At 38.3% G+C, this 27072-nt stretch overlaps 2 protein-coding genes across 3 annotated transcripts; one reads left to right on the top strand and one right to left on the bottom strand.

Annotated features, from left to right (window-relative positions):
• Nucleotides 1-1180: 1180 nt before the first annotated feature.
• ATP23 (ATP23 metallopeptidase and ATP synthase assembly factor homolog) lies at nucleotides 1181-7278 on the bottom strand. Its single transcript, XM_064422519.1, has 6 exons — nucleotides 7036-7278; nucleotides 5744-5789; nucleotides 5555-5636; nucleotides 5136-5273; nucleotides 2662-2745; nucleotides 1181-1727 (listed from the first exon to the last, which is right to left on the bottom strand). The coding sequence occupies exons 1-6, from the start codon at nucleotides 7220-7222 to the stop codon at nucleotides 1524-1526; spliced, it is 741 nt and encodes a 246-aa protein (XP_064278589.1). The 5' UTR covers nucleotides 7223-7278; the 3' UTR covers nucleotides 1181-1523.
• A 35-nt stretch (nucleotides 7279-7313) lies between these two features.
• Nucleotides 7314-26115, top strand: RPAP3 (RNA polymerase II associated protein 3). 2 transcript variants are annotated; one of them, XM_064422518.1, is made up of 17 exons: nucleotides 7314-7416; nucleotides 9209-9367; nucleotides 9933-10073; nucleotides 10490-10612; nucleotides 11776-11903; nucleotides 12450-12571; nucleotides 12897-12967; nucleotides 13938-14069; nucleotides 15446-15573; nucleotides 17178-17299; nucleotides 18745-18815; nucleotides 18969-19085; nucleotides 20812-21020; nucleotides 22157-22352; nucleotides 22948-23045; nucleotides 24442-24542; nucleotides 25631-26115. In XM_064422518.1, exons 2-17 carry the CDS (start codon nucleotides 9212-9214, stop codon nucleotides 25720-25722), a joined length of 2007 nt encoding a protein of 668 aa, XP_064278588.1. In that variant the 5' UTR covers nucleotides 7314-7416; nucleotides 9209-9211; the 3' UTR covers nucleotides 25723-26115. The 2 variants fall into 2 exon arrangements, with proteins under 2 accessions (XP_064278588.1, XP_064278587.1); XM_064422517.1 differs by lacking the exon at nucleotides 7314-7416 and adding an exon at nucleotides 7880-8122.
• The last annotated feature ends 957 nt before the right edge of the window (nucleotides 26116-27072 follow it).

Genomic DNA, 27072 nt, shown 5'->3' with positions numbered 1-27072 from the left:
CTAGAATTCAATGAGTAATTTTCTCATAGGTATCTAGGTTATTATACCCATTTTTTTCTGTTCAGATATTCAGCCATGAGATTATGTCAGTCACTGATGAATTACTCCAGGAAAATAAGATTATGAAATCTCAATTTGAAATTCTGTAAAACTACTGAAAGCACACGTTTGAAGAATCTTAGTCAAGACCTAACTTCCTCCAGTACAACAGGGGTGACTTCCTGAGGGATCTACATCAATGCTTAGCCCCAGAAGCAATGGTTCCTGTAGGTATGAATTACTACACCTGGAAATAAATGTAACCACACATAGTCCAACACAAACAGAATTCAGGCAATTCAGACTTGATCAGCTCTCTCAGGTACTTTGTGTTTGTTCTGCTTTGTCCTTTGTGAGGACTGTGCTTAGGTTTTAATTTCAAAGTGTCTGCTGCTGATCAGGAAAAGGCAACATACTGTTGCCTTCAGGCACCTTGTTCCTGAGTGACACCTTAGAAGCAGGACCACTGGGCTGAAGACTTATCACATGACTGAATACTTCCCAGGAGGAAATTACAGAATGATGGTCAGATCCAAAACATTGTAGGCACGTGAAATAAATAGGTGGATTGCAGGAGCCCAAGTCTAGTCAAACAAGGGCCCTGTCAAAGGCTGCCAAATTCTGAAGGTACTTGGGATTACCTCCCCCTTTCAGCTGTAGCATGTTAGGCTCTTGAAATTGGTGCATGTGCTGACATTTCCCTTCCTGAGCAGTTCAGTGCCTCACTGCAGCTCAAGTCTCACCAGAGCCTGCTGCCCTACTACAGTCAAATTATGTATTGCCCAAAAAAGCTTCATACATTGACAGTCCTGTTGTCACAAAACATTTTGGAACACAGAACAGGAGAATGCAACACTGATCATCTTACCCAGTCCTCCAATACCAAAGACAATGAGGACATGAGCAGCATGTTCAGGGCATAAAGTACTTAAGTCACAAAAGCTTCCCACCACTGGAAATGTTGGACCACCCAAGAATTTCAGGAAGTGCTCAGAAGAAAATGTGGCAGTTACTAAATTTTGGATTTAGCCATAGTTATTAAATCTAGAGTATAGAGCTGTAGTTCAGGTGCCCATCTTTTAAAATAAAGTGATGAAGATTATCAAGTTCATTCCTGTGTATCGAAGACAGGGAAAATGTGAAGATTTTATGGAAAGATTTATTCAGTGACAACAAAATTTTCAGAAACCAAGTCCTAGTCAGTCAGAGTGAAAAATTAGAAGCACACTGAATTGTATTTGACGAGTCATTTGGCATACTAAATTATCTGTCTGGAAACAGGTGAGGAAGCACCGTTTTTAGTCTCGTACACTTACCCCACTTACTTCCATGGAAGTTGGCTCATCAAAAACATTTAAAAAATTAATTTATATGCTTGATAGATTTGCCCCTTCCACAAGCACTGTGGACATAGACTATAACTCCAGATGTTACTGAACAATCAGGTATTAATGTCCTTTCTTATGTGGCTTCCCCCGCCCCCCTCACAAATTAGCAGTATAGCGATCTCTGTTCTGAAAGTCTCTGTAAGCACGTTTTGCATCTGCCTTGCTGTGTGGGATTCTTCCAAAAGGTTCCAGATCATTGAAGCAAGCATCAAAAACTTCATCCACAGCTTTTTCTGCTGTTTCTTTGCTAACTTTTCTAACAGCCAGAATGGAACGAATTGCTCTGTCTCGTACACAAGTCTAAAGTGAAAAAAAAAATCAGTCATTATTAGCGTATTTTTTTCCAGATTTTGTCAAATATTAATTTCTATTATATAGGTGACAATTTCGTATGAAAGAAGAGTCAAACAGTGCCTGTAGTAAGCATTAAAGTACATTTTAGTTCCATCCTGTGTAAGCTATGTGCTTTAGTTTTCCATGTACACAGAAACCATAAAATAATTTAAAGACATTCCTTTTAATTCCTTTAGAACAGGAATTAAAATACAACTTGGCATTTTTTGTAGGTATTAAGTATTTATAAAACTTGACCTAAAGAAAAGTCAGGAAGAAACAGATACAAATACCACTTGGGTCCTTTACAAACTGAAATGCTGTAAAACAAAGGAATGACTTCTCTACTGGCCTTCATTTTGATAGTTCTCTTTAAGGTAACTTTTTCTTACAGTTCGTTTACCAAAAGACCAAAAATATGTAAACATCATCTACAAGTTAACTGCCACTCTAACATGTGTGACACTTGGGTCTCAATCTGTAGACTTCATTATTATTCACAAAAATAATTCCTACAAGACTTAATACACGTGGTTATTTAGAAATCTTCTCATTTTGCTTCCTTCAGTTTTCAATGACTTTTTAAGAGCGTCACCCACTTAAAGTGGATAAGGTATTTCCACTACATTTCCTGAAAGCCCTGCTTTTTGTTTGGTTTTAGCCATCCATTGTCAGTGGTAATGCTTTAAAACAGGACTAAATGTTCAGAATTTCACTCCAATAAAAATAACAAGGTGGGGAAAAAAAACCTAACATCGATCATTAAGGATTAGTTAAGAGGAAACAGCAACTCTATGGCATCTATTTCTTTTTCTAAAGTTTTCAACTATGAAAGCTCAGAAGGCTAAGACCAAGTACATAAAAAACCAAATTATTAGATTTGCATTGCCACAGGTTTTACCTGATGGTGCCCTTTCAATCCAAATTTAAACCTGGCAATTTCATTCATCAAAGTACAGTCTCCACTGAGATTAGCAGCTCGAATCTATTGAGAAAAATAAAAAATCATAAGATCAGAGAAACACATGAAAATACGAAGTCAAAGAAATTGTAACAAAAACTTCTCTTCAGTATATTTCTGGTGACTGTTGGTAGAGGATATTCCCGAGGCCATTTTAATTTCTTAATTACCTGTCAGGTAACTAAGTACTGACACATACATACTTAATTTCTTAAGTACCTGTCACTACCATACCCTTTACATCCATCTCAGCCTCAGTGAACTACAACAACCTTCAAGTTTCTCTACCCCTCACACATCCCTAAAATTTAAATAAATGAGCAGTAGAGAGTATATGTATGTGTGTAGGTATACAGATGAACTGCTAGAAGAACATGGAAAGCAATATTCTCCCCAGTCTGTATCAGAATCTGCTACAGTAGTCAGGAAGAAAGGCAGATACCTTTCAAAGACTACAGATGCAACACCAGAAGAGCAGTAACCCATCTGTTTTGCAAAAAGCTAGATTTAAATAAGCATGTATGTTTTAGCTCAACTGTCTTGTCCTGTATGCTAGAATTTCTTTTGTCTGCTAAATATTCTATACCCTACACAGTCTGTTAGGAAACGTAAATAAATCCTGTTTTCCTGTAATTAAGTACCAGAGTGAAAATAAATGCATAGAAAATATGAAAAAATAAGAATTAAAAAAGCCGGCAACAAAAAATGTAAATATCATACAATAAGTAATCAAAAGACCTAAAGTGAGCAAATAATCCTGACAAGAGCAAGAACATGCACAATCTTGATTTATATAAAACTTATGTTTGAGGTTTACATGCTTTATTCTGCACTGTGGAAATGCTTGGACGAAAAAATAAAGTATATGACAGTAAATAATTAAGAACAATTGTACTGAGTTTACATGGCAAAATGTTGGCAGTGGGGGCTTCCCAGGGTGTCTTCTGTGAGACTGGAAAAGTGGCTGAGCCTATGTCAGACAGAGACTGTTTTAACTGGTTTTAAAACAGACGCACCATTAGTGGTGTTGGTTTCAGCTCTGTGATTACACATTCAAGAAAGGATAAAAAAAAACTCCAGGACAGCTGTGAGACAGAGGAGTGATGAAAATGTGAGGGAAACAGCCCCACAGACGCTGAGGAAAGACAGGGAGGAGGTGCTGCAGGCATCAGAGGAAAAGACCATGGAGACAGAGGTTGTCTCCCTGCAGTCTGTGAAGGAACACAGCAGAGCAGATATATCCACACAGCAGTCCATGGAAGACATCCTGACACGAGAGACAAACATGCCCTGAAAAAAGCAGCAGCCCACAGAGAGCCCATGCAGGAGTACATTTTCTGGCAGGAACTGTGGGCCCTGGGGGACCAGTGCTGGAGCAGCCCATTCGTGAAAGACTGTATGCTGTGGAAAGAACTCAAGTTGGAGCAGGTCTTGAAGAACAGCAGCCCAAGGGAAAGACTCACGTTGAAGCAGCTCATGAAGGACTGTATTTCGTGGGAAGGGCCTCAAGCTGGACTAGGGAAAGAGTGCAAGGATGAAGGAGCAGTGGAGAGAAAGTGTTATGAACTGACCACACTCCCTGGCTCCCTGTGCCACTTGGCAGAGAAGGAGATAGAAGAATCAGAAATTAAAGAGTGAAGCTGAGCCTGGGATAAACTTTTCTGTGACAATATTATACGGATTACATCAGAAATCAAATAAAAGCATGCAGATTCATACACACAACACCTGTGTCACATACACAAGAGGAATACCTCCCAGCCTGGGCTCCATTTAATTTCACCTCCTAAAGTGTCAGGTGTTAAGGTCTTTAACACTCAAATGTCCTCTGAAACCACAGAATGGTTTGGGTTTTAAGGGGCCTTAAAGATCATCAAGCTCTTATCTCCTTGCCATGGGCAGGGACACCTTCCACTAGACCAGGTTGCTCAGAACCTCATCCAAAGCTGATGGATTTGTAACTACAGTGTACTAGCAGAAATACCACAATTACTCAAAAAACGAATGTTACAGGAAAAGACAAGTTTGTGGTTAATCAAAAACACCTAAACAAAACCAAGGCTACTGCGATAACTACCCAACACACCATGACTTGCTTGGAATAAAAAGAATTCTATAAGCATTTGATTAACATATGAATGCGTTTTCACTTCTAACAACTCTCTTGTTTGCCAATAACCACTTCTTACACTCACAGTAATCACATTCTACTTAGCATGACATGGACTTACTAATATCTGTGAAAACTAAGTGTTTTCTGAACAAAACCATTTAGGTTGGCCTGACAGAAAGGACAAAATGTATTAACAGCATTAAAACAAATTAATTTTGTGTAACAGACCATATAACACAAAGCAACCCTAATAACCAGCAATAATTAATAAAATGACAACATTAGAAGCATTTTAACTTACCTCAGAACACGCTAAGTGTTTGACATTTTTAAACCAGTCAACATGTGCACGGCAGTGATCAAATGCATGAATCAATTCATGTGCGACCACCCGGTTCATATGGGATTGTTGGCGAATGTTGTTCTGACATAGAACAATCTGCAGAAAAAGAGATATAGGTAGTCTTTTCACTAAGTTTCAACACCTCCCTTACTTCTCAGAGACACACCACTGACAACATTTAGGATCCTTGAATTGATGTTCTTCAACATCAACAGCCTTATCATACTGAAGTGTACTAGTTCCAATGGCAGGGAACATCTTTCATTTATCTTGTTTTCATTATTAACTCATGTAACAGTATGTGTAGATTTAATCCTAGCAACAAAACACTAAAAAAAATTTCAGTCCTTTGAAAGGGTACTATGTCCAGCACCTACCTGAGATGTGGCAGCATCAAAACCTCCACTGACACAGCCATCACAGTTTTCACAAGAAAAGTGCCGGTCATTGAAGACAGTGCTGAAAGGCCCAAACAAACAAAGTCACAGGAAAGAATTTGAAAAACTTCAGTCACTACTTATCACAGTGACATTACTATACAGAATGTGACAAATCAGTTTACATACCAACCAGATTGCTTCAGAGCCTCAAGGAGAAGTCGAGCATATGGATCTAGAAAAACATTGCTGCAATCAATTTCTCTAGACAATAGTTTTGCAAATCATCTACAAACAAAATATAAAGACAGTCAAGGAAAAAAAATCAAATAAGAAAAGCTCTACACACACAAATTTATACTTTGCAGTATTTAATCCTATTGCAATGAACTGGCATCTGTTACAAATCAGACTACGTGATATGTGATACAGAATCATAGAATAGTCTGAGTTGAAAGGGACTTTAGAGATAAACTAGTCCCAATCCTCCTGTCATGGGAAAGGACACGTTCCACTTGACCAAGTTCCTCAGAGCCCCATCTAACTGGGCCTTGGAACACTCCCAGGCATGGTGCAACCACAGCTTCTCTGGGCAACTGTCCCAGTGCCTCACCACCCTCACAGTAAAAAATTCCTTCTGTATATCTAGCCTAAATTTGCCCTGTTTCAGTTTGAACTCATTATTCCTTGTCCTATCACTACAATTCCTGATGATGAATGTCTGGCTTCCACATATGCCCCTCCAGACACTGGAAGGTTGCTCTGAGGTTTCCATGCAGCCTTCTCTTCTGCAGGCTGAAGAGCCCCAATTTTCTCAGCCTGTCTTTGTAGGGGGAGCTGCTCCAGCCCCTTTACCAACTTGACAGCCCTGCTCTGTGCTCACTCCAACAGCTCCATCTTCTTCTTCTTCTTATGCTGGGGGCACTATATCCGGCTGCAGTTCTACAGGTGGGGTCCCAGGAGAGCAGAATAGACAGGGAGAATGACCTCCCTTTACCCACTGGCCATGGTCCTTTTGATGTAGCCCAGGATACAGAGTAAAAGCTGCTCAGCAATCAAGTCATTCCTGACATCATTTTATTACTAATAAACATAAACAGAGTGACCTTCAGTGACCATCGTTTGCTGTCAACACTCACAGGCCAGATCAAACAGTGCAAGGGGCATGGATGCACAGACACTGACAAATCATCTCAATTTCTCTGGGAAAAAAAAAAAAAAAGCACAGGAGAACCTTCTTATAACAAAAAAGCCTCTCTCAGCCACTTTCGAAATTGTATTTTCTCTTAACCAAAAGCAGCGTGTTCCTAAACCAGCAGCCCCACCTGGCCACCGGCTGGGGCCCAGCCCGGCCGCCGCGGGGGAGCCAGGGCCGGAGGGCTCGGCCCTGCCCGGGACCCGCAGCACAAGGTCACCGCCGCGGGCTCCGCCCGGCACCTCTGCGCCGCGGCCGGGCCCGCGGGATGACGGGGAGCGCTTACTCGTTTCCAGGGTCAGCCTCAGCATCAGCTGGCACTTGTTGTGGAAGGTGAAGAGGCTGCGGACCAGGAAGCTCTGCGGCTTCTTATTCCGGTCCGGGAAGAGCCGGTAGCCGAAATCATCCTCCTCCTCCTCCGGCCCTTTCTTCCCTGCCGCCGGCGGCGGCGCGTCCGCCTCCCCTTCCCCCATGTCCGGCCGCGCCGTCCCGCGCCGCCCGGGGGCACGCGAGGCCGGGGCCGCGCCAATCGCCGGCCGCGCTCCCGGCACGTGGGAGCGGGGCCGCGCGCGCAGGCGCTGTCGCCTCCTGGCGCCCGGGGCCGCGCTGCAGCCTGGGAGCGCGCCGGGCGGCGCGGGCGGCGCGGGAGGAGCCGCGGCTCGGCGGGGTGAGGGAGCGGGCCAGGGAGCGGGTCAGGGACCGGGCCAGGGAGCGGGTGAGGGACCGGGCCAGGGAGCGGGTGAGGGAGCGGGCCGCATCCCCGCCCCTCTGGTCCACGGGCCGCGCGGGGTGGCAGGGCGAGCGCACCGTGATGGAGTCAAGGCCTTGCTTGCAACTTCTGGGCGGCGCAGAGGCGGGTGCTGGGGCTCGGAGGGGCTGCTCGGCCTCGGGGCCGCTCCCGGGCGGGCCTGTGCTGCGGCCGCTCCAGGGGAGGCGCTGGGAGCAGCAGCCCTGTTGAGAGGGGAATAAAAGTGCCCTGAAGGGTGTAAGGGCTGCGCGCAGAGGCTGCTGTCAGGGCGTGGGTTAAAGGCGTTGCTAAGTCGTGTGCGGCTAGTGGGTAACGGAGCAATTCGATTTGATACACTTCAGGATGCTTTAGAGTAACAGAGAACAAACAGCCAGATTTCGTGTTAGATTTTCGCCTGCGTGCGAATACTGTTTTAGTCAGACATAGGAAAAAGGAAAGTTCAACAGATTACAAGATTTTTTATTTTTTTTGCATATTTTTTAAGTATTTTGTTCTACCTACCTAGAGATGCTGGGCTGTATGGAATATTTGATGGGTCCAAAGCCCAAGCTGCACGAAATTAACAGACTGAATGTTACAGTGGTAGTTCGGCATGGTGCAACAACTGAAGGTGGAAAAAAACATAGTAAGCTCCTTAACTGGAAACATGATGAAAGCTGTGTATTTTTGGCTTCACTGAAAGTTTATTTCTGTTTTGTTTCAAATAGTCCTAATATGTTGCTCAGAATAATTATGTCAGCACTGTGCACGAACTAGGGAGAAATAAACTGCTGCAGCAGGGCATCTACTCAGCTGCTGATTCCTTACCATGTAAAAACATTTCTGCTTTGGTAGCATTAGTTCAGTAGTAGTTGTGCCGTGTGTTTTTCCATCTCTTTGAGACCCTTTACCACAGAAATCATTAGCTTTGTTTGGCTCATAAATTTTTATATTGTTGTGCTACTAGGTTATTGCACGGGTGTGAAAAATAATATTAAATAAATAAAGCATGTCAAATAGCCTAGACCTATTTCTTCGTTAAAAGCTTTATTTGTAGTATCTCTACAAGTAGCTTATTTGTATTTCCATGAGGCTTGATCCTGAAGCTTGCCATCAAGAGGTTATAGTTAGCAACCGTTCATAACTCTCTTTGTCTAAGTTTGTATTTAGCTTATCGTGAGTTACTTAATCATGATTGTTTTCAAAATATGTTTGCTTCATCCTTTCAGATTTTTGTGCTACGAACTGTACACATGTGGGGTTTCTTTTTTTTTGTGAATTGTAACCAACATTTTTTTAAGGTTACTTTTTAATTGTGACTTAATATTTTTGTGATATTGAAACTTCTTTCACTTAAAACAACAAAATTGAGACAACAAAATCTATGAAGACAATCAAGCGTTAATAATTATTAAATGGTGTTTTAGGGACTTGCAGTTTCAGGATTACCATTGACTTTTGGGTGCTTTACCTTATATTTAGTTAGGAAAACGTGAATTACTTTTTGTTGTGATATATTTTGTTTTATCTGAATAATATGGCTTCCCTTCATTTTTTCAAAGACATTTAAGCTGTGTTTTGTCTTAGTCTTTTGGTGTTTGATGTTCATACTATGCTGTTGGGAAGTCTGATTGGCATGTAAGTCAGACTTGTTAGTTTTGAAGTAGCTAGCTTCCTTCACTACATATTTCCAACTTCTTTTAAGAATGCTTTTTTCCTTGAATTTTGGCAGATTATGATGAGTGCACCAAGTAAAGCGATAGAACTGCAGCTGCAAGTGAAGCAAAATGCTGAAGAGCTGCAGGATTTTATGAGAGAATTGGAGAGCTGGGAAAAAGATATTAAAGAAGTGGATTCTGAACTGAGGAAACAGAGTGGGGTCCCAGAAGAGGTAAGAAAACACAAGACCAGTGTCAGCTCAGCTGTTCATACTGTGATAGTGTTTATAATAATTATGTTTTACATTAGCAAAATTACATTTTTTACTTAAAATATCTGAATAGAAGGCAAAAAACCAATCCGTGATGTGTTCGTCACCCTAAGTAAACGAGAGATTCCTCTGTAAACTGCACCACCAACAGAGCTGTGGGCCAGTAGCCCCTGAAGGTGATGAGGCCAGTGAATTTTTTATCGGTTCTGGGTTGGTCTGTGAGAATATTTCTGTTTGCAGCATCAGTATTGGTAATTTACTGCTGACATTTAGTATATTGAAGTGATTCTTCAAATGATACTCTTCAAAAACTCAGTTTTATATCATGCATGTAATATGTACTATTAAGTCTTGAAAGATTATAGTTGTTAGTGGTTTTGTAGAGTTCTTGAGAACAGCTTGCTGGATGGATTTCTAAAATAAAACTAGCCACTAGATAGATATTCTGTCTAGATACAGGTGCTGCAGATTCTTCAGTGCAAGTGATTTTCACCTGTTTTATAATAAGTTACTTAATTCTGTTTAGAATTTGCCACCAATTCGAAACAAGACTTTTAAGAAAAAGAAGAAAATCAAAAATAAAGTCCCTTCAAAGATAACCTCTGAGGAAAACAAGAAAAACAAGATCAAGTCTTATGATTATGAAGCATGGGGAAAACTTGATGTGGTGAGTCTCAAGATTTGCTTTGTTGCCGGAGTCTCTCCCCAGCTGGTTCTATGTTAAATAAAATTTTGTTACAGTGCTGAGAATTCAGTCCACTAGTCAGTATCTTACTGTGCTGGGTATTGTATGAACATAGGGTGGCTTTCTCCCAAAAGGGTTGCATGGTTAATATTTGGAATATTGATAAATACTGGGTTTTCTATTGACTGTGCTTTCATCCAGCAGATTGAATTTCAGGTTAATGAGAAAAAAACTTGTTTTAACAATAGGCCTATTAAGAGGTCGTAATTAGAGTAGAATATAAGACTAAGCACAACTGTCAGTGTTGGAGGACACATTAATAAAATCTTACTTGTATTATTTTGCGCTGTTAAATTATAAAGAAGACAACAGTTTGGATTTTTTTTTTCTCATTCCAGGATAAAATACTTGAAGAACTTGATAAAGAAGATAGTACTCATGATTCTGTATCTCCAGAATCAGACTCTGAAGAAGATGGAATTCGTGTAGATACTGAAAAGGCTCTTGCAGAGAAGGAAAAGGTTATTGATGCTTATTATTGATAAAAAAGAAAAGGATAGGAGTATTTGCAATTTTCTTTTAAAAGATCATTTACTGGGACCACACGTCTGGTAAAAGAATTGCCCATTTGGAAGTCTTCCTGTGTGTTTCATTATTCCAAAATTGAAAATTCTCACTGCAGTTCTATTCCTTCTTATTGTCAGTATCAGCAAGCTTGGCCGATTCTAATTAATGTATGCTTGTGATGACAAATGTATTGGTGATGTTTTGCTTTGAGAAGTTGAATGGCTGTACAGAATTGCTATATAGAGCAAACTGGTTTTTACCTGAACGCAACATCTGAATGCCCCAAACTAAATCTTCAAGAACTTAAACATATTTCCTTTATGAGGCCAGTACATCTGGGAATGATGGGTGAACTTCATTGCTTTAATAATGGCAAGTTTATACCACTTCAGTTTTACCTAATAAGGTAGGATATAGAAAGAGATCTATCTCAGGCTTCATTGCTATGAGAAAGAGGCTAACTTTTAGCCTCTGTGTAGCAGCTTCTGTTTTTGATAAACTTCTGTTTGTAAACAATCACCTAACCCATCTGCCAGTCCATATTGACATCAGTAGTTCTTGCTTTGGTTTGGGTTTTTGTGGGATGAGTTGTTTGTTTGTTTTAAATTGTCTAAGTGGGTGATATTTGTGTTGTATTCCTGCTGCTGTGGGAATTCCTTCACGTGTAATCTGCAGTCTGCACTGAGAAGCTGAGGTATCTTTGGGCATTATTATCTTGGCTGCAGTGAGGTTATTGAGGGTGCAAGTTCCCAGAGAAGGCAGAAATGAAAAAACTTGGAAAGCAAAGATGCCAAAGCTAGTTACTAAAAACTTAAAAAAACCTCATTTGGTAATTTAAGTGGCTTGTATGTGCTTGTTACATGTTTCTGGAAATTACCTAGAGACACTGAAAATGAATATTTTATAGACCTCTGTTATAGAATATATTGTGAAAATTATTAAATATAGTGCACTTAGAATAGTTAGCATATTTTGTCGTAAAGCAGTATTTAGTGAGAAATGTTGAACAAAAATATATAAGCATTTCTAAAATACTTGGGTTTTTTAAGGTTTTTAATTAGCAATGTAGCTGCCAATGTACAGTAACTTGCTGAAAATGCTTTCTTTCTATTCACAGGGTAATAACTACTTTAAACAAGGAAACTTTGATGAAGCTATAAAATGCTATACTAGAGGGATGCATTCTGATCCGTACAATCCAGTATTGCCCACAAACAGAGCATCAGCTTTTTACAGAATGAAAAAGTAAGACTTGCATTGTTAAATCTGTAATATTTTTGTACTTGAAATGCTACCTGCAGATTTTTGATCTAGTTTTAATTCTTGATTCATGCTACGTTGTTGCAACCTGCCTTCCAGTTTCAAAGTAAATTAGGAATCGCCAGGAGAAGCAATCTGGTAGTGTCCCTCATCAATTTTTCCTTGGCTTGCACGCTAGCAGTTCACCATCTTCTGTGTTAACAGTGTAAGACTTGAAGAAAAAGAGACAGTTAAACTGCCTTTCACATTCAGTGAGCTCTATTTCTAAGGCTTTGATTTGTTTTGGGTGAAGAAAGGGGTGTTGGTTATTCTTCCTGTGGCAGTAGAGATTCTTTACTGCTGTTTTCCTTTCTTGTTTTTTAATTTATTTGGAATCAAGAAATGTGTAAGTACTTGGTTTGTGCCCCTTCTTATGCATGTAAGATTCCCATGTTACCAAGAACATGGTGAGGCTCAAAGTAAGATGAACTGCTGAAATTTTGAGGTTTGTAACCTAGATGTGTCCAAACTACTAATTCATTTTTTTGGTAGGTTTTCTGTTGCGGAATCTGACTGCAATTTAGCACTTGCTTTAGATAAAAATTATATAAAGGCTTATGCGAGAAGAGGGGCCGCTCGCTTTGCTTTGAAAAATCTTCAAGGTGCTAAGGAAGGTGGGTCTTTTTAAAATTCTTTTCTTCAGATACATACTAACTTGTGTGATCTGCTTCTTTGATGTAGGAATTTAATTTTCATTTCCTATAAACAAAGAAATGAAATACCATGTTGCATATTCTTCTGGCAAGGTAAAATTCAAGTAGCAAGTCCAAATTATAGCAGTAGATGTTAGTAGTTCTTGAATAATTCAGCTTTAACTGTTCTAGAATGATGTATTCCTTGAAATTTCTTGGGTAGTTATAAAAAACGTTTATCTCAGAAATGTTCTGCTTACTGGTCTGTGCGTCCTACGTAAAACATACTTTTCTGGTCTTCTGATAGATTATGAAAAAGTTTTGGAGCTGGATGCAAACAATCTCGAAGCAAAAAATGAACTGAAGAAAATTAATCAGGTAAAAAGATTATTAGGTCCTAACATAAATTAATACACCCTGTTCAGTTTACACCTGTGTCAATTTTTATAACAAGAACTGATTCAATAAATTCCCAAATGCTTTTTCTGGCATCTGAAGTTCACCAAGGTCAAAATCTTTAATGGAGTTTCTTTTGGAGAAACTCACACATATGCAAATATCAGTGTAATATTGGATCGCAGACTAAGACTGAATGTGTGCAGCATCTGGTGTCTTTTGGACTTTTTGTTGTTGGTTGGGTTTTGGTGGATTGGTTGGTTTAGTTTTTAATTTTCCGCAGTTTTCTACCTCCTATGTTAATGCTTTTTCCAGTCACGCTTAGTATTTTGGTATAAGGAAGCACAACACATGGGAACTTTTGTGTTCTCTTGGCCATAAAACTGCATTGCCAGCCTGCTTGTAGTGATTGCTGTGGTCACCCAAACCAAAAAGCTGTTCTGAGAACAGAACAAAATACTTCTAGTGCAAGCTAGATCCTTTTTGTGACAGGGAGAATGTTAATTATTATGACCTTTGTAAATATAAACTCATCTGTCACTTCTGTATGAATTTACTTATATTTCTTCAACTGTGTTTTTGATAGTGCATGAAAAGTTTATTTTCAGAATGAAGATGTCAAAGTCTCTAGTAATTGAAGAAATAAAAGATATGTGAATTGGACTGTATAGAAAGGTTCCATGAGTCATTTCACACTGTGCTTCAGAAGTTACGTACTTTTTGTTTGCCAAGCATTATTCTGACTTGAAGTCCCTCAAAGAAATACATTTTCAAGAAACAAATTGTTTTTAAATTGTCTCTTCAATTTGTATTTCATTTACAACACAGGCACTTCTGTTAAATAGCTTGGCAGATTTTCTTATCTTAAAGGTTTAGAAATTATTGCAATTTATGTTCTGAAAATGTTTAAGTGGGGAAATACTTACTGAAGGGAAAAATGATGTTTTTACAGGCTCTGTCGTTAAAACAAAATTCAGAACAGAAAGAGTTTGAAGATGCAGTCAGAACAGGATTAACAGATGAAGAGAAGCAGCGCATTGAAGAGCAGCAGCTCAAGCAGAAGGCAATTGCAGAAAAAGATCTGGTAGGTCACAGGTTCTGGTGGAACAGGAGAAACCTAGCAAAGACAAAGGTGGTGTTGTGCTGTTAGTTATGCTGCTTTTAGTTATGCAAATGTATAAATTGAACCTGATCCCGCCTTGAGCTTTATACATGGGATGTCCTTGATGTGTCCTTAAGTGTTTCCTATTTTGCCTCTAGGAAGGTGAGTGGGACAGTGAGTTCTGTTTGGATTTGTCTGGAGGAATAATTCTAAAAGGTAGCTTTTACAGCTCACATTGTATGTGCAAAATTTCAAATACGCAGTAAGACACGTAGAACTTAAACTGCACTTTACAAAGATTCCATTTCTCCATTGTTGTAAGCGTCTTGATTCTTACTTGTCCAAGGGAGTTGTGGACTGTTTTTCTGATTATATGATGAATAGTGGTTATAAAAAGGACTTGGTGGTGCAGGCAACAATGACAATAAAAAATGTATTTCTGTATGCATAGTCTTGACTCACAGTTGGCTTATTGATTTCTCCCTCTCACCACTCTTTCAATAAATAGCATTACCAACTAAACCATAATTTTTCTGCTCACTTACCTAGCTATGTAACTCATAACTTATCATTATTCAGATTTGCTGTATTGGTTGTAAGAAGTAATTAGATAAGAATGAAAGTATGCATTGAGGAACAAGAGTTTGACTAGGTCTCAGAAGAGACATTTCAGTCTAATGCAGCAGTTCATTAGCAGCAGAGCTGACTCACTGCAGGCGTGTTCTTGGTGACATGGATCCTTGTCAAGTCAGAACTTTCTGGTTTTTTGTCAGTCAGTAGAGTAGTAGTAGAGATGTGCAGCTTCAAATGAGTATTGAGAAGCAAAAGGTAATTTTAGTCCCCCAGAAACAAACAAAAAATGGTATAATTTTTTTGTATGGAGCATTAATTAGAAAACAACAGCATTTGGACCCAAATAATATTTGAGGATGAGTTTTATGGAGCAGGATAAATATGAATTAGTGAAGTTCAGAAAATCATCTTGAAAGAGGAATTGTCAATGTTCAGCTGGTATTTAAATTCATGAGGTCCAGGGTAGGTTATTCTGCACATCAAGCATAAAGTTAAATAAGTTGTAGACTTACAAGTCTACTCTGCATTTGAACTATGCATGTAGCAAAGTTTTTTTTTATCCTTGAAGTATTAGAAAGTATTAAGATAGTTTTTTGTGTTCTGCCTCCAAACTTAGATAGGAAGAAATATGCTGTAACTGTCTGCCCTGTTGTGTGTGTTCTTTCTTACAATTCATCTTCATAATGTTGTCACCCTCTCTGCAAAAATGGGTAAGAAAAAGTTAATTGCACTGGATTTTCTCAATGCTGTTTGTTTTGTTCTTTTCTTGGACTCAAATATTCCAGGGTAACGGTTATTTCAAAGAAGGAAAGTATGAGGCTGCAATAGAATGTTACACCCGTGGTATCGCAGCAGATGGCACCAATGCACTACTGCCAGCTAACAGAGCCATGGCCTACCTAAAGATTGAGAAGTAAGTGGAATTGCACATGCTGCATTGTTTGTTGTAAATCAGGAGGAATAATGATCCAGCAGATTTTCACTCGATTTGAGTTATTGTCACTCCTTCTCATTTTTGTTAAAATTCAGTATGAATAAATCACATTGAAAGCACTAAAGGAGAGGAAACAAATCTGTGTGATCTCAAAATGCAATTTGTAGGAAGCAAGTTCTGAGAATAAAATAGCACCAGTATGAAATAATGGTTTCTGACGTTGGATTTTCGTTCTTTTATGTGTGCAAAATCCAGATATTCACCTTTCTGAAAGGAACTGCCCAAAGCTTTGTCTTTGGCTATGAAACACAGTCTGCTACTAACATTGCTCTGTAAAAAGAAGTGAATTGTAACTTCTGTCTTTGGAGGGAATGAATAAAAGCCTTTTCTGGAAGTTTTTACATTTTAAAATGGCTTTCTAACTTCACTGATAGAGGCATGTATGTGTTGCTTGTTTATTTTTAATTAAGTTTTATCCAAATGACCCAGAAACTGTATGGAAATTCATGCTTTATAGCAAATTAGATAAGTTCCATATGGCCAGTTTTTAGGTGTGAACTTCATTCAACTCTGTGATGGTGTGGTAAGTTACAGTAGGCTGGTAGCATGAAGAGCAGAGGGTTTTGTTGGTCATCTGTTTTAGTGTGGCATGGCTGAGTATCTAGAGATAGTAGATTGATCTCTAATTAGGATAAGATGGGTTGCATGGATAGTATTTCTAACACAACACTTGTAATTTAAACGACATCAGAATGCAAATAATCTGTGAGATTCAGAGGAAGCAATACTTTAATTGAATGACCAAGCAAGAAAATTGATTCCCTATGATAAATCCTGTATCATGAGTCTTGTGAAAGAGGACCAAACATAAAATGCAACAAAAGCCCATTGGTATTCTTACAAACTGCTAGTGCTGGTGAGAACAGCAAATAAAAATTAATTTGCATAAATGTAATGATAGTTTGAACATGGAGGAAAGTAATGAAAGATAATATTTTATTAAGCACATAGTGAAATCGTGATCTAATGTAACAGTATAAATGGGATGAGGAAATTTAATCTTAAAATGAAGCAAATGACATTAATGCAAGGATATTCTGAGTTCTCATTCTGAGATAGTTAAGGACAAGTCACAGAATTCCAAATGTAGAGAAATTTATTCTCATGCATACTTGCTTCTCCTCTCTGGTATGTTATCTTTTTTTGTAATGGTATTTCTGGTTTTCAGAAGTACAAAGCCATGGTACTAACTTTGATTTTAAGGCAGTTGTTGAATTTCTAAAGTGGACTCTGCTCTGAAAAGCTTTAATGTGTTTTTTTTCTTTACAGAGGATGTGACTTTTTGTAATGCTAAAAAGAGTCAGCATTCTGTTATGAGATACCAAAAGATACAGCTTAAATTTCAGGGTGCTGAGAAACCATATTTTATGGGAGTTTTTTAATTCACATTTTAGCTCATATGTTTATGTATGTAGGTAATGAAGATCTAACTTTGTCTATTAATTGGTTTGGGTAGCTCTATTGTTTCAATTGAAACTGCCTCTTGAAACTGATTATTAATTTTGCGGTATGCTTTTGCTGAGGTACAAAGAGGCAGAAGATGACTGCACACAAGCTCTGCTCTTAGATGCTTCCTATTCTAAAGCTTTTGCCAGAAGAGGAGCTGCCAGAGTTGCTCTTGGGAAGCTAAAGGAAGCTATTGAAGGTATGGTTTTGAATTAGCCTAAATGTGGTAGGTATGAGATCAGTATAAGGACATCCTGATCTTTTTCTTGTTCTAACTTACTGAGATTATCAGTGCAGAAGTTAAGAATTTAGTGGTTTCTCTTGTATTTCATTGAATATGTGCAAAAACTCTTGTGTTGGTGCCCACATAATGGGAAGACAGTTCTGTGTGAAATTACAGCTGTTGCTGTTTATGATAAGTGATAAGAAATGGTTTGGAAAGTTCACTTAAAAGTAGGTCATTATATAGGCATTAGGATGACTTACAAGGGGACAGTGAGATATATTGAGAACTGACTGAATAACAGATACTGGAGGGTCTTAATCAGTGACACAGGGTGTAGTTGGAGACCTGTCACTAGTGGTGTCTCTCAAGGTTCAATACTGAGCCCACTGTGGTTGAACTTCTTCATCAGTGACTTGATGAAGGGGCAGATGCCTCCTCAGCAAGTTAAGTGATGATACAAAGCTTGGAGGAGCAGCTGATACCTCAGAGTGCTGTGAGCCTTCCAAAAGGACCTTGACAGATTGGAGAGCTGGGCAGAGAGGTCCTTCAGAAATCCAAAAGGCAAATGTAGGGTCCTGCACCTGGGGAAGAACAACCCCTGCACCAGCACAGACTCAGGCTGACCTGCTCAGTGGAGAAGGGTCTGGAGATCCTGGTGGAAAACAAGCTGTCCATGAGCCAGCAGTGCCCTTGTGGCCAGAAGGCCAATGGAATCCTGGGCTGCTTTAGGAAGAGGACTGCCAGCAGGTCAAGGGAGGTGATCCTGCCCTTCCACTCAGCCCTGCTGAGGCACATCTGGAGTGCTGTGCCCAGTTCTGGGCTCCTCAGTGTAAGGGAGACATGGAGCTCCTGGAGTGGGTCCCACAGGGGGTGACACAGGTGATCAGGGGAATGGAACATCTCTCTTATGAGGAAAAGCTGAGGGAGCTGTGCCTGTTCAGTCTTGAGAAGAGATGATGAGGGGTTACCTCACCAGTGTCTATCAGTATCTGAAGGGAAAGTGTCAAGAGGAGGTTTCCAGGCTCCTCTTGGTGGTTCCAAGCAATAGGACAAGAGGCAACAGACAGAAACTGATGCACAGGGAGTTCCATCTGAATATGGAAGAACTTCTTACTGTGCAGGTGATCAAGCACTGGAACAGATTGCCCAGAGAGATTGTGGAGTCTCCCTCACTGGAGATATTCAGGAACTGTCTGGATGCTGTCCTGTGCATTGCACTTCAGGATGACCCTGCTTGAGCAGGGAGGTTGGACCATATGACTCACTGGTGGGTGGTCCCTTCCAACCTTGGCCATTGTGTCATTTACCTGCCTTTAGATATTTTTTAGAGCTATGAAAGGAAAATAGAAGGTTAAAAATCTGCCATGTGTACATTGTAATTTGAAATATCTACAGTTTCTGTGTTGTTTTTCACTCAGATTTTGAAGCTGTTTTGAAGCTGGAACCTGGAAATAAACAAGCAATAAACGAACTCACAAAAATAAGGAATGTATGTATGCTTATTTGGGTACAGTGGGGTTTTGGTTTTTTAGGAGTTTTTTGTACGGCTATAGTACTAGAAGGTTTTTATTCTTTATTACATTATTTTTAACATACCTTGGATTTATTCATTAAACACCTGATCTCTTGGTGTTTTTTTCAGGAATTAGCTGAGAAAGAGCAGCAGACTCACCAAGAATATCCTGCAGTATTGATAAAAGAAGCAGAAATCAAAAATATAGTGAAAATGATTGATAATCCATTACAGATTAAATCAACAGTAAGTTGTTACATGAATTGCTTTCTATAATGGTGGGAAGAGTAGAGTTTGGAGTTAAAATCTGCTTTCTATATTGTAGACTAACCCCTGATAGATAGCCTTGCCTGTGGAAAGCCAAAAATATATAAATTTACTCTTGATATTTTTCAAGAACATAAACACTCATGGAAATGCTGACATTCACAGTAGTGGTGGGGTAAGCATTCAGTCTGCAGTACCACCCTCAGCAAACATGGTATATGCATACATTTATCATGTGGAATAGGCAGGCAGCCCAAAAACCCTGGCTTGTGCCCATAGGTACCATTGCAACTGAGAGTAAATGAGAGAGTTGAGAACCTCTGGGTAAACTTTTCTTCATTTCTACTGTTGTTTACAGTTTTTACAGCAGCCGTAGTGGTTATAAGACAAGTTGCCTACTTGTGCCATATGCTGCTGTCACATAGGGCTGATTTCCAAAGAGCTTTGAGCATGCATTTTCATCCATGTAAACTGCAGGACAGCTGGATATTGGTTTTCAATAAGCGATGTATTTGGATTATGAATTATCAGTGGTTATAGTCAGATGACTGAGTTAGAGATGAAAAAATGTAATACCAGGTTTCTTTATGTATTAGACTTTCTCTTTTAATACATTCAATCTTTATACACTCAGCAATGAGTTGTGTAAATACAAAGAGTACTTTGTACATGTATGAACTCATGCTATTTGAAAACCTTTGTTTACCCTCATAAGTAACCTAATTCAGATGGACAGTTTTAATAGAAAATGTGTGATTATTTTGATCCTTTGGGAGAGAGGAGTATCTTGTCCTCTCTTTAACTAGAAACATTATTTCTTTAAACATAAATGAATTTATTGTGAAGTAGCTGGAATACTGTAGGCAGTTATATTTATTGAGGTTTGATTTGGCCGCTAAATTAAGCGAAGATGCTAGGTTGGTTGTATTCCTCTTGTTATTTTGTTAAGGTATAATAAGTATAGATGAAACATCTGTGCTTTTAGTACTGCCATTTCCCAGAAGTCTTAAATTGTTGAGTGTGTTTAAGCGTGTGGATTTGCATCAGTATTTCTAGAGCAATACTTACTATGTTCATGTTCAGGAATGAAGTTCTAATGTAAGAAGTGATGAGAGCTTTTTTTCTAAGACCTGTGATGGTGGTACTAGGTGATGGTCAAAAATAATGGGGATCATGCAGAGATTAAATAAGCTGAAGCATTTTAGCATATGGTGGAATGAATTACCTTAGAAGGTATGTAATTTGGTCAGTCAGCAGGGTTGAGTTAGATATTTATTACATCAAAATTCTAAGTTGTGGGCCAAGGCCTATGCTGTTGGATGTTTTTTTCTTTTGCTAAATTACAAAGCTTTACCACATAGTAGGACAAAGTATATGATAGATCTTGCCTATTCAACCTTAATGTGAAAAAAGTAAACATTTTTAATTATTACTGGGAAAACAGGCTGCATACGGAGATCCTCTAGGGTAAGGATATACTGGTTTAGGAGGATAAAGCAATAAAATTATCATATCAGGCTTCATGTAGATTTTTATGGTTTCCTGGTTTTGCCATTGACCTTTATGCAAAGTGTCTTCTCTGTGCACCACTGCAGAGGTAACTGGTTATCATACAATTATTTTAAGTTACACACAGCTGTGTCTGGAGTCTGTTTAAACACTTGTGTTGAGCCCACATGTGACATGAGGTCTGTGCTCTGTTTAGAAGCCATTGCAAAGAATAGATATTGAAGAAGTTGATGATGATGCATCAGATGGTGACATGCCCACCACTACTTTAGTCAATAACTGGAGGAATTCAGTGGGTGTTGAAGCAACAGAAGCTCTAGATCAGGATGATCTGTTGACTGCAGTTGATATTCCAAAAGCAAAGCACTTGAAAATAGAAGAAATTAGTGATACGTCGCTATTACAGTAAGTATAATAATTCTGATCTTCTTTTTAAAAGGAAAATGTGGTTGAAATATAATTTAATCTTAATTTCCAGATGTCTACATATGGTGAAGTATTGAAGATACTTTGGAGAATCTGAATTGAAAAAGAAATGTTGAAAAAACTGCAGTTCTTGCACATCTGCCTTTTTGACCACTCAGTGGTTGAGACAAATATTGTCTGTTTAGTGTCAGGTGGAAAACTCAGAATTACATTGCAAACATATAGGCATTCATATTTTCCTGCATGCTGTAGTCTTTCTTGCTTGGGCACACCATCTTCTTAGTTGTTTTTACAACTTCTGTTTATTGTTTTTTAGAAGATATTTTGAACAGGGTTCAAGCATTCTTTGTGCGCCAGTTGTGTGAGAGAGGAGGAGCAGAGTGTCACCAGCCTTTCCTCTGCTGAGGCACGTGGTAGCTTTGGGTGTGCTCAGTTTCTAAGTCACACTGTTAGGCAAACTGAAATCTGGCTCGCTGAAGTACTCAAGTTTTATCCTTGCTCAGTCTTGGAACTCGTTGTCCACTGCATCGGCACTGCCTCGTTCTGTTGATGTGAAGAATCCTTATCAAAGAATTTCTGTGAGAAGCACTGGCCCCACACACCTTTTCTAGCTCAGTTAGATGGATTTACTGTGAAGTGTTGAAGAAAAAAGTATATTCTCAGCCATTTCTTAATTTCTAAGAAATCAGTGGACCTAAATGACAAATTATAGGACAAAAAATAGATTTGCTGCTATCAGTGTTGAAACTAGTCTATCAATTTGACATTGTTTCTGCTTTGCATTGTGAAATTGCAGAAAATATTATATGTTTTTGGTTTTGGCAGGTATATATGGGAGAAACCTACTATAAAATGCAGTTATTTCCAGAAACAAAGTAGAGAGAGGCTGAGTAAATTTAAGTATTTGCAAATGTGTTTTTTTTTTAGAAAAGGTGAATCAAATATAAAGCTTGTATAATTTGAAGGAATTTTAAAATATCTGCTTAAACTAAAACACATTATTTTCTAAAAAGTTTACGATATTTTAGCTTTTAATGAATAGAGGAATCTCCAATTAGGTCTCACTGTAGAATTTCCTTAAAAGTTGATTTATGTGTTTCAAAATACCTTTGCAGGCTGCCTGTAAATGCGAAAGGAATTTCATCAACATTGCATCCATCTTTTCCTGCAAGCAAACAGAGAGAAGAAGAAATCAGAAGGTCATTTATGTCTGCTTCTCCAGTTCCTCCCATTCCTGCAAATTCTTTCCAGCTTGAATCTGACTTCAGAAAGTTGAAAGACTGCCCTGAAAACATGTACTTGTACCTGAAGGTATGAAACATAGAGTATCAACAGTGTTTGGACAGTTTCTTCAACATCAGTTGAAGAAAGAGTACCCTTAGGTGTGTTTAGTTTGTCTTGGGTGTACAATAATCCCTTTACTTAATTGTCTTCACATAACAATTAGTCTGATGTGCATGTGAGTTTTTCTTCTTTTGTGCCTTTTTATTTGCTTTAAGTACAGTCTCTGCATTTTTTTTCAAATATAGGCCTTCTTTAAAGACTTTATATTAGTAACTCCATTAAATTCTAATTTTTGAAATGAGTGCTTCTACGGTAATTAGACATAGTGACATTTTTAAACTGAGCAGATGTTTGAAACACAGCAATCTACTTAATGTGTACTTTTACTCGCACATATTTTAAACAAAAATCACTTAAATTTTTTAAGAGAATTTAAAAGTTACCTTTAGCAAAATAAGCCAAGCAAACAAGCAAAAATAGTTGTTTGATGTTAAATTGTGTGATTTGGTTTTTTGCTTTCATGCACTTCAGCATTGTTTATGACTGTCTAAAAATGCATATGTAATTCTCATGACTCAGTTGTATTTTTTGTCTAAAATCAACTTATAAAAATTTTATGTAGCAAATAGAGCCCTCGCTTTATGCAAAGCTGTTTCAGAAGTCCTTAGACCCAGACTTGTTCAACCAGATCCTGAAAATTCTACATGACTTCTATGTTGAGTAAGTTTAACTCCTCCTTTGTTTTACATTGCTTTTTGCTGTTTTGAAAGCAATAAGCTCTTGTGATGGGGGGAGGTTGTTGTTTTTTTGTTTTGTGTTTGGGGGTTTTTTATGTCCTCTCTAGTCCCAACCTCAGGCTTACAAAATTGTTTCCAGCACACAGCATTACATGGGCATCATGAAATCATTGGAATTACTCAATAGTTGCTTCTTTAGAAGTGAAACTCATCATGAAAAAACAGCTAGAAAATAAGTGAAAAAAATACTTTTACTGAGTGTTGTTGAATTGTGCTTTGCTAAAGAGCACCAGACACTTGAATTAATTTGTATGAAATAGCTTTTTTTCATATTATTGTGTGTGTATTCTGGGAGCACATAGAATTGTGCTTTGTCCTCTATTTTAACTTTCTAAAGCTGAGAAATTCAGAGGGTTTTGGTTTTATGCCACGCTTACTGTGATGCATTCAGACTTAATTGTCTGCTAGCATTTTACAGTTGCCTGTAGCAAATGTGTATTGGAGACTGGGGTTCTGATAAGACAGCACCTGACAAGTTATTTTTGAAATTTCTGTCCATGCTACCATTTGAGTCCTAAAGTTCATTTTGTCTGTCAGAGGCACTGCACTGCTTTTCTGAATTACACTGAGAAGCACACACACTGTTTTTCGGTGTTGTTTTATGGAGATAAGCAGGCATAAATGAATGCTTGCCTTTCCCTTGGTTTCCTTAAAAAGTAAAATATCCATCAAATGGGTGAAAAATACTGTAAGAGATACAATCCTGCATTTGGTTATACAACATAAAAAGGCTAGGAAGCAGAAATTGTTTGCTGTAAGGTAGGAGTCCTGTCTCCCTCCAAAAGAAATGTTGAAATTATGAAAGAAAAAATACTATTTGTTAGTATTTGTAACAAAGGCAGTGCCTGTTCACTGTTGACCAGAAAAATGTAAAATGAACACAATCTAGGAATTGTCTGTATGGATGAAAATTAAGGCAGCTGTAATTGGCTCAGCTTTTCAATGAGCTTCCTATGGCCACAGGTGCTGCTTCCTTTCACACTCCTGATACATATAAAAAGTGATGTTATGGCCAGGTGTAAGCTTTAAATGATGTAGTAGGTATTCTGTACATGACCAGCAGTCAGTTTGCATCAGTCTAGGTTTTTGTGATTCTTCACTCTTGCTCAGTAGAACAATAATACCTACGTAGAAGTTTCTGGATATTGACTTTTTGCTCTGTGAGCAGACAAATGGAAAGACAAAGATAACAAATATGAAAGAGGGGAATTTTATTGGTCCTTTAATTTCTTGTTCCTGAGTTTTTCAATATTGCTTGCAGCTACTGAATATTTCTAATCAACAGTGGTTATTTTTATATTTGTAATAATCTTCTTCAGGAAAGAGGAGCCATCACTCATCCTTGAAATCCTCCAGAGGCTGTCTGAATTAAAAAGATTTGATATGGCAGTAATGTTTATGTCAGGTTCAGAAAAAAAGAGTAAGTAATTTGGTAGTGTCCTTGTAAGCTTACTTTGTGATACTGTAGAATCTGGCAAAACTGTATAAAACTTAGCGTTATTCTTGTTTATTCTGTGGAATAATCATTTTAGTTGTCTAGCTTTCCATTGTTTTAGAAGTTAATATGAATGTCATGTAATTTTTCTTAATCCTCTGACTCCTTATTTATTATTTAGACTAGAAAACTGCAGCTAAAGCCTCTTATTTTAATCAGTAATACCACGGCATTTTATTCTAATAAGATAAACTTTGCCAGCTTGTCAGTTTGTAGCTGGTAATGTTACAAATTTATGAATTTATATAAAATCCTGCATCTGAGATCCAAGGTATCCAGATTATACAGTGTCTACAATTTACAACTATTTCTTGACAAATCCTGACTTTTCTTTTGGCAAAAGAATGAAAACAGAATCTCTAAAGCTCACGACCTAGTTTTCTGTCCTTTTCTAGAGGTATCAATTATGCTAGTTTGCAATTTGTGTTGACATTGGCTTGAATTCATGGTTTATAAAAGTGGGTTTTGTCTCAAACTTTTTCTTTATTTAGCACACCAGACAGACTATGTAATAGTGAGACTCTTAAAAACATTTCTCTGGCGCCGTGTAAATTTAAATTCACTATCTACAGCTGAGTTTCACTAATTACCATTGAACTTGAAAAATTTCGAAACGTGAATCTCCTTAAAATAACGTAACTTGACTTACTGAAGTGCAATGCCTCTTACAAATGGCATTCACGCCGTCACCTGATGTAAGCTTTATCTGCCATTGGCATTAACATTTGTCTTCTGCATGTAGTGGCAGAGTGTCAAGTTAGTAAAGAAACTAAAAGCTGTCTGTCCTGGATTACACCTGTTTAAGGAAGTGTTGTTAGGCAGCTCCTGGGCATCGAAACAAAGTGAGAGTTTTGTTTTGCTACTTGTGTTCATCCTCCCACTAGTTCAAAAATGTAGTGGTATTTCAGCTGTATAATCCATATGCCCCTTTCTCTCACCAAGGAAAGACTTAACTAATTTACTTTAAGAGTATGAATTAAAAAAATAATTCATGTTGGGATTTTCTTTTTCAGTTACACAGGTATTATTCAATCATGTGAACCACATGGGATTAAAAGATGCTTCTGTTGAAGAATTGGAGAAGAAATACGGCATTTTCTCTTAGCACAATGGCTGATGTAAATGTCTAGATTTGCACCTTTTTCATGTGGAAATTAGCTAATAAGGCTGTAAAGACTGCAATTTTGTTGCTTTTTTATAAATAATGAAACTCTTAAGCTTGGGTTAGCCAAATGGCAAGTGCCTGAAGAGATCATTATTTAGTTCTGAAGTACACTTGTTTTCCAGTACCTGAAACAATATGGATCTACATTTTCTTCAGTGGAATCTGTTTGCCTGAAAACAGTTGGCAGATTGGCATTCAGGATCTGGACTGTAGATAGAGATCTTTATTAAAAGGAAAAAATATTTATAAACATGTCTTTGTTTATCAAATGCTGTATATTAGAATTATGCATGGGGTTTTTATTTTAGAAAATAAACTGAATGTTGAATTGAAGATACTATATTTTTAAGAATTTTTTTATTAAGATGACTAAATCACTCTTCTGTAAAGATCCGTCACATCAGAACTTCTGTGCAAAGTGAATCTGAAGTATGATGGCAAGAAAATTCCAGAATTTTTACTTGAGTTTATCTAAAGCTGAAGGTTTAGCTTTGGTAGCTGAGAACCTCTGAAGCTATTCCTGTGAACCTCAACTGTAATTGTTTAAAGAAAAACACTTTCTGTCTTCTTTCAAGAGTACCTTTAAAAAAATCTGGTGAAACTTAAACCTTGTGGGTCAGTCGTTCCTGACTGGGTAAACCCCTTAAGATGACTCAGGAGGCTAAGCAAAACACCTCAACAGCAGAAGAAGGCAAAAGCGTGAAATCAACTGACATTCTTAGATAAGATTGAGCATGAGGCATGATAAATAACTTGTACTGCTCACATGACCAGGAGGAAATAACAGCACTTGTCAAGTATACTCTAACTGTAGTATCAAAGTGGTGGTGTAAGTTTGTCTGCTGCCTCTTCCATCCTGCCCCTGCTGATACCCTGCCAGTTTACTTTCATCCTGATCAGCCCTTGTGCAGTGCTGATGCTTTTCTGAAAGTTTTGGTTTGGTAGTTGTCCTGTTTTCAGAGCCATGTTTAAATAGATACAGCATTCCAAAAGACTTCAAACTCCCAAGGTGGATTAGTAGGAAAAGGTGTGAATATTGTCTTCTGTGCAGTCAGTATTAGAAAAATAATTAAAAAACATTTGCAGCTGTGTTATGTCCTGGTTCAGATATAATCCAGTTTAAAAAAAAAAAAAAAACCAAACCCCAAACTGAGCTGCATCCTCAGGCCTGGTAGCAGTTGACAGGAATGACATTAGTGCTGGTCCCCTAAGGTAGCTTCAAATTAGCTGTGGACCTGAGAACCAGAGCAGGCAGTGCTGCTAGGGGAATTGAAGAACCTTTATATAGCA

This window comes from Passer domesticus, chromosome 5 (assembly GCF_036417665.1).
Source record: "Passer domesticus isolate bPasDom1 chromosome 5, bPasDom1.hap1, whole genome shotgun sequence".
Lineage (NCBI taxonomy): Eukaryota > Metazoa > Chordata > Aves > Passeriformes > Passeridae > Passer > Passer domesticus.
This window is presented reverse-complemented; position numbering and strand designations above follow the sequence as displayed.

Bases quoted from the DNA above. Each gene is read 5' to 3' on its own strand.
- ATP23 (XM_064422519.1), bottom strand. From the start codon at position 7,222: ATGGGGGAAGGGGAGGCGGACGCGCCGCCGCCGGCGGCAGGGAAGAAA. The intron at 5,637-5,743 runs GTATGTAAACTG...TGGGCCTTTCAG, and splicing joins GCTCTGAAGCAATCTGGTTG to CACTGTCTTCAATGACCGGC. The intron at 5,274-5,554 runs GTAGGTGCTGGA...CTTTTTCTGCAG, and splicing joins TTGATGCTGCCACATCTCAG to ATTGTTCTATGTCAGAACAA.
- RPAP3 (XM_064422517.1), top strand. From the start codon at position 8,090: ATGGTGCAACAACTGAAGGTGGAAAAAAACATA. The intron at 21,021-22,156 runs GTAAGTATAATA...ATACCTTTGCAG, and splicing joins AGTGATACGTCGCTATTACA to GCTGCCTGTAAATGCGAAAG. The intron at 22,353-22,947 runs GTATGAAACATA...AATTTTATGTAG, and splicing joins ACATGTACTTGTACCTGAAG to CAAATAGAGCCCTCGCTTTA.